At 35.9% G+C, this 13,718-nt stretch overlaps 1 protein-coding gene across 5 annotated transcripts in view; it reads right to left on the bottom strand.

The window, feature by feature from the left end:
- INTS6 (integrator complex subunit 6) overlaps positions 1–13,718 on the bottom strand; it is a 111,423-nt gene that overhangs the window by 78,609 nt on the left and 19,096 nt on the right. For 4 of the 5 annotated variants that reach the window (XR_004346673.1, XM_032611210.1, XM_032611209.1 and 1 more), the window contains one exon: positions 7,821–7,910. Coding sequence is in view for 3 of the 5 variants with exons in the window: in XM_032611210.1 (XP_032467101.1) it covers positions 7,821–7,910 (90 nt within the window). In the remaining 2 variants the exon portion in view is untranslated. Of the gene's footprint in view, positions 1–7,820; positions 7,911–10,192; positions 10,198–13,718 lie in introns of those variants that run through there. The other variant, XM_032611212.1, reaches the window with a different exon arrangement.

Below are 13,718 nucleotides of genomic sequence, written 5' to 3'. Positions count from 1 at the left end.
CGATTCTTGTACACAACCAAAGTCACTATGCAGCACAAGAAAAATCATTGCTGAATTAATCTAAAATGTACTTTAAGCATTCAAAATTGGAACAATTCATTATGGAAGGGTATTTTAGCAGCAACTCTCTAGAAAGCAAAAATTAAGCGTAACTATCACCAATTCTATGTATATATAAACTTTAAAAAAAAGAATGCTAGTTATGAACATCCAAATCAGGAATTAAAGCGTAGTAAGGGTAAGAGAAAACTACGTAGTCCTTTCGATAAAAACTCCTAAGACAGATATAGCAAGCACATGACAGATAATATGAATTAATTACTCCCCCTTTTTTACCCTCTTCTCCTCTACCCTATTCTCATTCTCAGGGTCTAAGAGTCCTCTTCAACACAGCATACCATATGCAGTAACTAAAGACTGACTGCAGTTGATATAGAAGTTAGTATCTGAGGGCTATCCAATAAGTGATTCTAAGTCATACCAAACACAATAAAAAAAAAATTCACAGAAGACCTATTTCATATCCCTTGGACACCCAATTCCCAAGTTTAACAATTCTAAAGGTCAAGAATTAATTTTTATCTTAAACAAAACATACTGCTGTTACTCCAATAAAGATGTAAAAAAAAAATAACATATTGCTGGCCATGTACATCAAAAACAGTTTTATCTTGTTTTGTTAAAGCTGTTTATTTTCACAAGTATGTTTTGTAGTTTTAAAATATATATATATTTGTAGTTATGTTCTAAAACTATGGTTTCTAGCTATAGTTGATTCTGATGCATAGTTTCTGTGTATCAAAATCAACTTGGACCCATCCAAAAATACAGATTCCCAGGTTCCTGCCCAAATCAATGGAAGCAAAATTTCCAGAATTAGAGCTGAGGCATGTATATTTTATAAAACACTTAGGTGATTCTGATGCAGTCATTTGAAAACTACTTTTCTTAATATCAGTAGTTTATATATGTAAGAGCTAGAATCAGAAGAATAATAGAAACATCTCTAAATGAAATTTTTCTTACATGTGTAGCATCTCTTATTGCTTATTGGTTCTGACAGGCTAATAAATGCAGGGTGAAATTGCTTCACCCTCTGAAATAAAAACTATTTTGATATATCTTAACACGGAATTCTAGATAACAGTTGAGTAACTGTAGCCATACAGCTTCACTAAAGAATGATCAGCCAGCATTTCCTCTTAATTATTCTATTACAGTGTCTGTCTAGAGGCAATCCTTAAGAGTTTTTCTTTCCACATGACCTTGAAAAAAGGTTCTTTCAAAAAGAGTACTGCAAATGTGGACTGCTGAAAATTCACTACAGGTATTAAATTGAAATATACCATCAACTTCTTTTAATTATGCATTTTTATTATAATTACATATTTTCAAATAATAATAATTGTAGATATTATACATTTCTATAGCACACCAGAAGTAAGGGGTTGAGAGAACACAGCCAAAAATATGTGTAAAAAAGAAAATGCAGGGCTTCCCTGGTGGTGCAGTGGTTGAGAATCTGCCTGCTAATGCAGGGGACACGGGTTTGAGCCCTGGTCTGGGAAGATCCCACATGCTGCGGAGCAACTGGGCCCGTGAGCCACAATTACTGAGCCTGTGCGTCTGGAGCCTGTGCTCCGCAACAAGAGAGGCCGCGATAGTGAGAGGCCCGTGCATCGCGATGAAGAGTGGCCTCCGCTTGCCACAACTAGAAAAAGCCCTCGCACAGAAATGAAGACCCAACACAGCCATAAATAAATAAATAAATAAATTTAAATCATATGGGCTTCTAAGAAGACCTCTGCTTAAAAAGAAAAAAAAAGAAAATGCAAATGATCTATATCCAACAAACTCTTAATAAATGTTCTTGGAAAGTTGAATTGATAGAGACTAACATATTTATATAGTAATGTTACACATATGTTTAGAACATTTGAATCACAAATCAGTAAGACAGGAGCTAACCTTGATAATGAAAACTCAGAAACGAATTTACACACAGATCTGTTTAATACAGTCTATCATACTACAATGACGTCCCTCAAGATTCCTTAGACGTCTTTTTGAAAAAGAAAAAAATAAAGACAAAATTCCCCAAAATTCTAAGTGTACTGGGAAACAACAATTTTAAATGTGTTTAAAAATCTTTGTAGACACAATTAAAATAGCTTTGACAGCTTACGGCACATATTTTTGGTGACTTTAGTGAAATACAAATATTTTATGGTGGTGGGGAGATGGGATATCTGAATTATTTCAGATAGTAGAAACAGATTTTAAAATTCTGGATTGTCTTTTAATCAGTATATATCATGAAGAGTTAAATACAAACTGTAATTACAGATCCTAATTACAGATTATCTTTACAAAAGATAAAACCATTAAACATTGCCCAGAATGATCCAGAAAAATCACTAATACCAGTCCACATCTCAAAGACTGATGGGACTTCTGCATCAACTTTTGAGAACTGACAAGTTGAGAGATAAGACCCCAAACTATAGCCACTTGAACACACAGTTGAGGTTACTCAGACATTTCTCTTTCTACAAACACGTGCACTTTCTGAACATCTTCCAAGAGGTTATGAAGGTAGCTGTCCTAGTTTGTCTTAAAAAGCTGGGAAAGCTCATAAGGCAAAAATTTTAATGCCAAAAGCCAACAGGATTTTTATGACTGCAGCTATCTTCTCTAAAATGTTAGCCTCCAGGGCAATCATAACTGATCAAGAGATGCAGAAAGAGTCTTCAGCAAATCTCAATATTTGAAAGATAACACTACTATTAGCACTTTCAAGGAAGAGAAAACTAACTGCTACATGATCCTGGAATGTCATTCATCACCAAGAAGGTACTGGCAGGATTTCTTCCGACTACTTTATTGAGCAATATAGTTAGCCATGTGTTCCTGGAATCATAGCACAGAATAGTTTTCCACTGCAAAAGAGTACCAGAGAAGATCTTTGCAAGCAATAAAAACCAGAAAAAAATTTTTTTTCTATAACTCCAATTAAAATTTAGTGATTCTACCAAAACATTTGATACATTAGTAACATAACATGATAAATGGTATTATGAGTATATTGACCACAAGTATGTTTATCAACACCAAAGATAAAAAAAAAACCACCAAAGATGACTATTATGGCAATAAGAAATATAAATTTCTTGTGTATTAGAATTCAAAGTCCCATCTAACTCAGAGCTCATAAGTGAAAATACGGCAACCAACCAGTTTTACCAAACAGCTACATTTAAAAAGAAAAAAAGTCAAAAAATACACACATACTCTTCCATCACAAGCAGTCATCAAAAGTCCTACAGAGTTATCCAAAAAACACTACACTAGAAACACACTCATGAACAATTCCGACAATGGCCTGGACTTTTATTAAATAAGGCCAAAAAAGATCATTAAAATTATAAATTAAGGTAAAATGATTTTATACAGCTCAGGATTTTTGTCCATAATATACACTGTTTCTCTTGTAATTGCTAACATACTGCTAAATGATGAACCGTCACAGAGGAAATGCTATCCCTACATTATTTTGACAAACAAGTTATAAGTAATTAGATCATTCTGGCCTGTACAAATTTAGCCAGGTCAGGAGGCAGTATGGCACCAAGTTTTTCCATTAACTATTTTCTACACTCAAAACAACTTTGTACCAGGTTTCTCTATAACTTTCACAGATATAATCTATGAGCCACATCCTATACCAAATCATCCACAAGATCCTTGCATTTAATCAACATTAAAATGACTATAAAAATTCACATTACACAGGATTTGACATATGTACAAGATAGGTAATATTAACCCTCCCCTCCCTCTTTAGCACTCCCATACACCTAGTAGGCATCTCTAGTTTATCATTCATAAAACCACTTAATAGGCTATCCTCCCCCATAAGACTGTGAACTTAACCAGAAATCCACCCTATTCATCTCTGTTATCTTCACTGACTAGAAATGCCCAGGTCATAATAGTCATTCAAGGGACACTGAGTGAATAAGAACATAATACCTACGTCACAAATGTATAGAAAACGGAAGCAGACAAACAGGAAATCAGGTAAATAGAAGGTAAATTTCCAGAACGTACAATAATAGAATCAAACACAAAGACTGCAGATAGCATCAGGGAAAAGGCACTGGGTCTTGAGGGGCTGGGATATCTTTAGAATTTAGATCAATTCTAATCCAGAATTTGGCAATAATAAATGTTATAACCTTCAGCAAATCACTTTGCCTCCCTGGATCTCAATTTCCTCATTTGTAAAATAAAAAGTAATACTAGATGAGCTCCATGTTTCCTTATATGCCATAAGGATGATTTCAAAGCAGCAGGAAAACTTATTCCTGAAAAATAGCACGGGCAGAACAGATAAAATACACTATGTGAGATAATATAACTCGTAAGCAAAGGGTATTGTATGGGTGGGATGCACAACTCCATAAACAGTAACAGGTCACATTAATAGCAGTCACAGGTAATCAAGAATTATACACATACCTAATGTGGAAATCATCAACACAATCACTCATTCAATAAATCTTTAAAAAGAATCAAGTTCTGCCAAAGGCAAACGTTAAGAGAACTGAAGAGAAAGAGGCAAAGGGAACATTCTGCTTGTTATCTCCTAGTAGAAATTACAATATAGATCACATGTACCACACACATGCAAACACACACATACACACACAAACACAAAAGCAAACAAAAAAGCACCTTTATGCTTTTTATAAATTGATAATTCTCCTCAAAATGAATAACATAATTTAATTACTTGGACTAGAAGAGACCAGCATTCCAGCAATCCCACTACTGTGCATATACCCAGAGAAAACCGTAATTCAAAAACACACATGCACCCCAATGTTCAATGCAGCAACCTAAATGCCCATCGACAGACGAATGGATAAAGAAGATGTGGTACGTATATACAACGGAGTATTACTCAGCCATAAAAAGGAATGAAATTGGGTTATTTTTAGAGACGTGGATGGACCTAGAGACTGTCATACAGAGTGAAGTAAGTCAGAAAAAGAAAAACAAATACCATATATTAACACATATATGTGGAATCTAGAAAAATGTTACAGATGAACCGGTTTGCAAGGCAGAAATTGAGACACAGACGTAGAGAACAAACATATGGGCACCAAGGGGGGGAAAGTGGGGGGGGGGTGGATGAATTGGGAGACTGGGATTGACATATATATATACTAATATGTATAAAATAGGTAACTAATAAGAACCTGCTGTATAAATAAATAAAATAAAATTTTTTAAAAATTAAGTTTCCACAATATACACATATAGGGTACATCCTCTGGCCCACAAAACGAGTCTTGTTGGAACATTAAGAAACAAACATGCCGATGATCGAAGAAACTCCTAAATTTGAAACCCAACACAACTCAGAGACCTACGTTCCAACCGCATATCCAAAATAAACCTTTGCCTTATAACAAATGACTTCCACCTCAGATAAGAAGTAGCAGTGATAAATTTTGATCTTGATGACTACCAGACTCAATACAACAGTATTTATAATCAATATTTTTAAAATATAAGCTCTGTTCTCAGAACTATGCTAAATACTGTAGAAGATATAAGAGAACTAAAAGGTAAGCTCCTGGCCCACAGGAAAGTCTTCCCAACTTTACTAGCAAGGAGTTTTAGATTATTATAAACACATAGGTCTATTTCTCCAGTATCTTTCCCAAGGACCTAGGAAGAAAGGTGAGCAATTCCAACATCCATGTATATTTCAAGGTATTTTTTTAAAGCTAGAGGAGGTCCTACAAAACAAATATTACAAACAAACCAGATCCAGATATATGGGAACAAAATATACTGTACCCCAAAGGGCATTTCTACAAAGGTGGTAAGACCAGAGCACCTTGAATGGATAATCTCACATGTAGGAACATAAATATAAATATTAATGTAAATATAAATGAGAAATACCTTTGAAGTCATCATAACTACAAAACTAAATCATTAGTATTTCTGACCTGATTATTGATATCTCAATCTTTCTCTCAGTCAAATTTTTCAAAAGGAAGGTAAAGTGGGAAAAATCAGTTTGAGAGCTTCAAATTTAAAGTTAAGCAACATATTGATTGTTCATGTATATAATCAATGTCTATCTGTTCCTGATAGTGGCAGGATATAATTGGCTATACACATAAACTATGTTTAGGAAAGCCCCAAAATCCATTAAGTTCAGCTATGGAGTGTTCCAAGGCTACTAATTATGTATAGACTATAAATTATTTAATTATGAATTTTAATCTACCTAAATTTTTCAACTGTTTCTCTATGAATTATATCCTAAACTCCCTTCAACGTCAACTGCTCAAACAAAATAATTCTGGCTCTTTTCCCCTCAAGTCAAGATCAGGCAATAACAATTCTTTACTAGTTCCAATGCTTCATGATAGAACAATACAGTTGTTCTTTTCATTACAGCCTACCAAGCACTTTCATATACATTATTTCATTTCAGTCTTCCAACAGCCCTATGAGGTAAGGCAAGAATTATCACCTTTATTTCACGAACAAGGATAGAAATTTAGGGAAGCTAGGTAACTGATAACAAACTTCACTGCTAGAAAGTAACTGAACAATGACTAGAACCCACGTGTCCTGACTCCATATCCAATTTGCATTCCACGATGTCACACAAGTGAAAGTATTTCTAAAAATTATTGAACTTAAAGACTACACTCTTCCTACTTAATCAAACCGTGTGTAAATACAGTGAGAATTAAAATTAAGATTCTAAATCAAATGCAAGCAGTAAAGAGAGTAGCCTAAACCATCTCCTTTCTACAACAACCTATTTTAATAAACGAAATGTTCAAAAGCAATGTTCAGGGACTTCCCTGGTGGTCCAGTGGTAAAGAATCTGCCCTGCAATGCAGGGGACACAGGTTCAATCCCTGGTCAGGGAACTAAGATCCCACATGCTGAGGGGCAACTAAGCCCATGTGCCACAACTACTGAGCTCATGCACTTCAACTAGAGCCTGCGTGCCGCAAACTACAGAGCCCACGCGCCCTGGAGCCTGTGCACCACAACTAGAGAAGAGAAAACCCACACGCCACAACTCGAGAGAAGCCTGCACACCACAACAAAGAGCCCACGCGCCGCAACGAAAGATCCCGCATGCCTCAACAACAAAAAAATACTAAACTAAAAACAGCTTAAAGTTAAAATAAACCTCTTGCACTCACCCTATCACATCACACACAACCAACTCTGTACAATGCATGCTAGTAGAGAATACGTGAAGTTAGCTGTAAATTATTTATATGGCATTTGACTTAGAATTAAAATACCCAAACACCTTCACTTTTCCTAGTTTTAACCTCCTCTTGGCTTGGCTGTACTCTAGTCTAGGAGTCTCCATAGTGCAGTACATATGACAAACCACTAAAATATGGAAAGAAATTATTAGAATGCTGTCTCCATTTTTTTAGCCTGAAAATAAGAATTCATTTTACTAAATTTAATGTATGAACTGACACTTGTGACCCTCACATAAACTCAAAAATACATATATAATTGAGATGGGTGGTAGGCTCCAAAATTTTTCACAGAAGGGATTCCTATTCAAGAAAATTTAGAGGCCATTGCTACAAACAACAGAGAAAGTAAATGAGTTCTAGGAGCCAGATGACTCTAGATTGCATCAAATAAAGAGCGAACCTACTTAAGGTTTCAATATCCTACAATGTACACATAAATAAAGATTTTTCAACTGCATTTGCATAATCCATGCTGATATAAACATAACTTACCTCATCCTGGACTCCACTGGTAGTAGTCAACTTGCTCCCATCAGTAATTGTAATAATTATTGCTGGCTCCAAAAAAAAAGGGTTTCTTCCCTAAAGTCAAAAAAACACATTGATCGTATTAAGGTCTAGAGATCAGCTTAATTTTTCTGAGTAAAAAGTCAATTTTCAGAACAGTATATAAATCCCCCTTTCTTGTTTTTAAATTTTATTTATAGCACATACCTTTTGTACATTTTTTTAAAAGGTTTAGAAGGAAATGTAAACTAAACAGAGGTTAACCTTGAAAGGTTAGAATTAGAAAGAGGAAAAAATGGATTTCTCACTTCTTTCTACATTTTTGTATTGTATTAATTTTTACAGTGAGCATCTATATTTATGTAACTAAAAGTATTTAATTACTTAAAAGGGACCCTACATTTCAATTCTAGTGATTTGACATATCTAGATATTACAAATTAAAATAATAGGTAATTTTCTTTAGAAACTTCTTAAAGAGGAAGGCAAAATACTAGGTGATCCTTTACCAAGTAATCTATGTCTTTAATCAAAGTATCTAACCAAGTGACTAGGTATGCAAGGGCTCTAAGAGCTGGTTCCAAAGAAACACTAGGCCTACCCTGAGCTTAGCAAAATTTAAGAACAGTCCAACGTGAAAAGTTAAAAGTAAGAAGGATGGCTACTTAAAGAAATTGCTTGGCGAGAGGAGTAAAAAAATAACAGCAGCAGAGGCAATGGAACACAGTGGCACAGAGCTCTTACATGCTCTATCGTTAAGGTGAAATAACTTCAATAACTTCCATTCAAATCTCTGGCCAAGTCACTCTATGAGTACTATGATCAATTCTAGGTGACACATTTTGTTAGGGACTCAGATAAACATAAGCTTATCTTTTACATATAAATGACTCTCATTTGAGATACTGAAGCAGATTCTGTATAACTCTTTAAGACAAAACCATGACCAGAGGGTAGAAGTTTCAAGAAGGTAAACCCTAAGCTGGAAATCAAAGGTATCAAATTCTCTGCTACTAACAGTGTTCAAGAAAGGACAGAACAAAGTTGTGTTGCATATGATGTAAAACAGCACACTTTAATGGGCATATGAATCACTTGGTGATCTTAATAAAATGCAGGCTCTGCTTCAATAAGTCTGGGACAAAGACTAAGGTTTCACATTTCTAACAAGACTGCAGGCTAGGAGACGCTAATGTTCACTGACCATACATAGAATAGCAAGAATGTACAAGGGTTATATGCATGTAATATCTTGTGGTTCTGTAACATTTTCCTTACATGTATATAACTCTCAATCATTAGCAGATTACAGTACATACTCCGTATTTGTTGAATGAGTTTACCAACACTTTTCACATACGGTTAACTGTGATTATAATCTAATCATAAAGTGGGAGCAGGGGGATATCTGGTATATTAAATTTCTTGATCAAGTCAAGAAAGTGTATGTAGGTGGCATATACAGTTTTCAAACTGGTGTCCAAGAAACAATGGTTCCAGGTAGAGAAAACTTCCTCTGCTCGTATAAAATTAAAATATGTTGGATACAACCTTTTAAGCTCTCAAATGCACAGTCGCATTCAAATGTTACTAGAACCTTGCAGGAGAAAGACAAGAATTTCCCTTCCCTTCCTCCTCTACAACATTCATGGCAGATGGAACACATTTTGGGAGACATTACATTACACACCATTCACCCCCAACATAAACAATAAATTCTCATAATGCAGATCTTCTCTTTAATCGAGAAACAGGCAATGTTCATATCCCCAACCTCTGAGCTTTGACTGGCTCCCTCAAGAAGAATGCTTTTCCTTTTCCCTGCCCACAACCCATCCAATTCCTAATCATTTTTTAGGGCCCAGTTTAAGTCTTCCTCTTCTGCCTTGAAACTTTCCCTGATTACTCTGGCCTTGAATAATTCAGCCCTTTCCCTCTCCAAATTTTAATAGTGGTAGTTTTCAAACTTAAGTAAATAAAAGTATAAATATAACATTTCCTCAAATAAAATTGGATTTGGAGTGCTTTCTTAGAGTACATTTTGAATCCCGCTTCCCCACAGCATTTATCCTCTCCTTCTCATATTTTCAATTTAAATATACAACACCTCACACAACAACATATATGTCATTAACACTACTGAACTCTACACTTAAAATGGTTAAGGGGGTAAATTTTGTTATGCGTTTTTACTGCACTTCTTAAAAAATACACCATTTTGTACTGTTTGCTATTGTTTCCTGTTTGAATACACTGAAGGCAAGGATCATGTCATAATTCTTCCTCAGCACTGAGCACAAAGTATCTAAGCACTGGACAGTTAAATACTGATTCACTGATTATAGCCTAACATAGACCTGCCCAAGTTCACAGAGCCACTCGGAATTACTCAAACTTCAACAAGCTTCAAAATATATAGATGTTACTTACCTTTACCTCAATATAAATGAGTGCTTCCCAAACTTAACATATAACAATTTGCTAGGCTACAAGGGTACACCACCTCCTTCCTACATATGTCCAACCGTCCATTGTCCATTCATTCATGTTTGTCATTCAAACATTTACTGAGGGGGCTTCCCTGGTGGCGCAGTGGTTGAGAGTCCGCCTGCCAATGCAGGGGACGCGGGTTCGTGCCCCGGTCCGGGAGGATCCCACATGCCGCGGAGCCGCTGGGCCCGTGAGCCGTGGCCGCTGAGCCTGCGCGTCCGGAGCCTGTGCTCCATAAGGGGAGAGGCCACAACAGTGAGAGTCCCTCGTACCACAAAAAAAAAAAAAAAAACATTTACTGAGTGGCTACCATACATAGGAATTGTGTTAAGTGCATGATACATAATCACTACTCTCACACATCATAAACGATGTACCTATAATAACTCTCCTCTCCTGGTCTCTACAAATACCATTTTAGCTCAAAAATTAGCAAAGGGAGATAAAGAAAATCAAGAAGTCCTAGTATCTTCGAAACTACTGTACCTCGCTTTCACTCTTAAGCTAAAACTACTTTGGCTGACATGCAAATCTGTTAATGCCACTAGAGCATGGACTAAATACTTGCAAAAGTATCTCTGTATCACCTTTACTTTTTAACCTAAATCAAAGTCATACTTTCTGATCAAATGTTGGACACCCATCTATTCTTATTTCTGTGTAAGCATGATCAGAATTATCCGCCGAAGGATTGGTCATATTTATAATTAAATGACAATGGTCTACAGTTATTAAGAACTTTACGGATGATGATGTCCACCCAAAAGCTAATATGTACTTTCTAAAGAACCACAATGTCTAAAAGTCAAGTTCAAATGTATTCAAATTTAGCAAGAAGTCTGAGTTATTAAAATTTAAGCTAGGGGCTTCCCTGGTGGTGCAGTGGTTGAGAGTCCGCCTGCCGATGCAGGGGACACGGGTTCATGCCCCGGTCTGGGAAGATCCCACATGCCGTGGAGTGGCTGGGCCCGTGAGCCATGGCCGTTGAGCCTGCGCGTCTGGAGCCTATGCTCAGCAAAGGGAGAGGCCACAGCAGTGAGAGGCCCACGTACCGCAAAAAAAAAAAAAAAAAAAAAAAAAATTAAGCTAAATTCAAACACTAAAATCAAAGTTACTTTTTGCTTGACAACAAAGCTTTCAATTGATACTTTACTAGAGTCTTATACACATGATACTCCTCAGAGTCTATGCCTGGAATTACTGTAATAACCAGGTACTTAATAATAACAATAAAGCACTTATATTTATCTCATCTGACCCTAAAAACTTGGTGAGGTAAAATGTTCAGGGAGATTAAACAATATAACCCTCAGTCACACAGTTGTAACTGGCAATGCCAGAACATGATTCCAACTCTAAATCGCATGGTCTTTCTACAGCATCTGAAGGTCCCACTGGTAGCAGCTAAATTCTCTTGAATACAATTCTACACCAACCTGGGTTGTGCCACAGTCACACAACAATGAATGTTATTACAAGTAGTTTGGTTTACTATATTCTATCTGCAGTAAAATTAACTACGTACAGTAGGACTATTCCATTACTTGGTTTCCTGTTGCTCTGTGATGTCTTACCTACCATTTATTCTATATATAAATCAATATACCACCTCCCAGCAAAAACACAGTAAAACAAAATGCTATATAGATAGATATCACTTACTTTTGAAAACTATATAACTTCAATCAATTTTCACTTTACATACAAACAAAAAAATAAATATTAAGTTTTTAATGACTTTAAATTTTGGAAAATACAGGTAAAGATCAAAGGCAGAGAAAAGTAAAGAAGAATATGGCTATCCTCATTTCATCTGTTTAGTCACGTAACCCTACTGTGCCTAAGATCCCTTCCTTTCTAAGGTGAAAGAGTTTAGTCAAGAATCACAATAAGAAAAGCAATAGTGTTAGTTATGATAAAAATTACAATAATGAGGGACTTCCCTGGTGGTCCAATGGTAAAGAATCCTCCTTACAATGCGGGGGGACTTGGGTTCCATCCCTGGTCGGGGAACTAAGATTCCACATGCCATGCGGCAACTAAGCCCACGCACCAGAACTACTGAGCTCGTGCGCCTCAACTAGGAAGCCCACGTCCTGCAAAACTACAGAGCCCACGCACTCTGGAACCTGTGCACCACAACTATAGAGCCCACGCACCCTGTAGCCTACACGCCACAACTAGAGAAGAGAAAACCCGCACGCCACAAGTAGAGAGAAGCCTGCGCACCACAACAGAGTCTGCGTGCCGCAAGGAAAGATCCCAGGTGCCTCATCGAAGATGCCACATGCTGCAACGAAGACCCGACACAGCCAAAACTAAACAAAAATTTTTTTAAATTAAAATAATGATTTAACAAACGTAATTTATACACAAAAGGAGGGATGTTTTTCTTCAGGGAAAAGTTATCCCAACCTCTATATAAAGCTGATTGTCTTAGCATTTACCTAAGCATAAATTTTTAAATCACTTGCAGCAAGTGAGCAGACCATGTTGCACCATGAAGCTTCTCATGTATAGTTTCAGGCTGCTCTTCCTCCGCCTTTGGTAGTACACTTACTCTTGGCAGAAGTGCATAAGTAACTGGCATCTTTCTCTGACATTCTCTTTTATCCAGCAAACTAAAATACATTTTTGGTTGTCTGCCAGTATCACAAGATTATTTTTTTTCACGTTTTACAAAAAATAATTTAACATTTCAAAAGTCTAAAGTTATGATTTAATCAGTGTAATATAATGTTTTTAGCTATTCAGGGCCAAGCCTCTGCAGTTTAATAATTCTCAAATCTTTATATTTAAAAGTCACTACTTTCCATTTTTATTCTTAATAAGTTTGTTTACGAAGTCACTCAATTTGGGGACAGTTCATATTAGAATTTGCCTTAAAATTCACCTTGGTCATAAAGCTAGACTTTATCTTAGTTAAGAGTTGAAAAGAAAAAAAATTTAAGCTCTGCTACAACAAAGGCAGCCAGTAGAGGGACTAAAAGTTTACTTTTGCCATTAGCAAAACTAAACTCAGATGTTTTACTCGCACCGGTTTTTGGCATAAAGAAATCTAGACATGTAACAAAAACTACAGTGCAAAGTATAATACTCTACCTCTAGAGATATTTACTAATGGAAATCTTATCATTTAGAAAATTTGGTTTTAATATTGGTCAAAAGTCTCAGGTAAAAGAGTTTTGTTAAAGACAAATACAAAAACTTTTACGTCACATAAGTTCTCTCAATAATTTAACAGTATTCTGATGTTAAACGAATTAAGGCATAAAATCTCAATAAGAAAATTTAAAGAATATAATTAAAGTAAGTAGGTCTTATCCACTAAAACCTATTTCATTTTTGCAAAGGAAATGCTTTTGAAAATGTTAAAACAAGTTATTTAGCAAA

This window comes from Phocoena sinus, chromosome 18 (genome assembly GCF_008692025.1).
Source record: "Phocoena sinus isolate mPhoSin1 chromosome 18, mPhoSin1.pri, whole genome shotgun sequence".
In the NCBI taxonomy this organism is placed as follows: domain Eukaryota; kingdom Metazoa; phylum Chordata; class Mammalia; order Artiodactyla; family Phocoenidae; genus Phocoena; species Phocoena sinus.
This window is presented reverse-complemented; position numbering and strand designations above follow the sequence as displayed.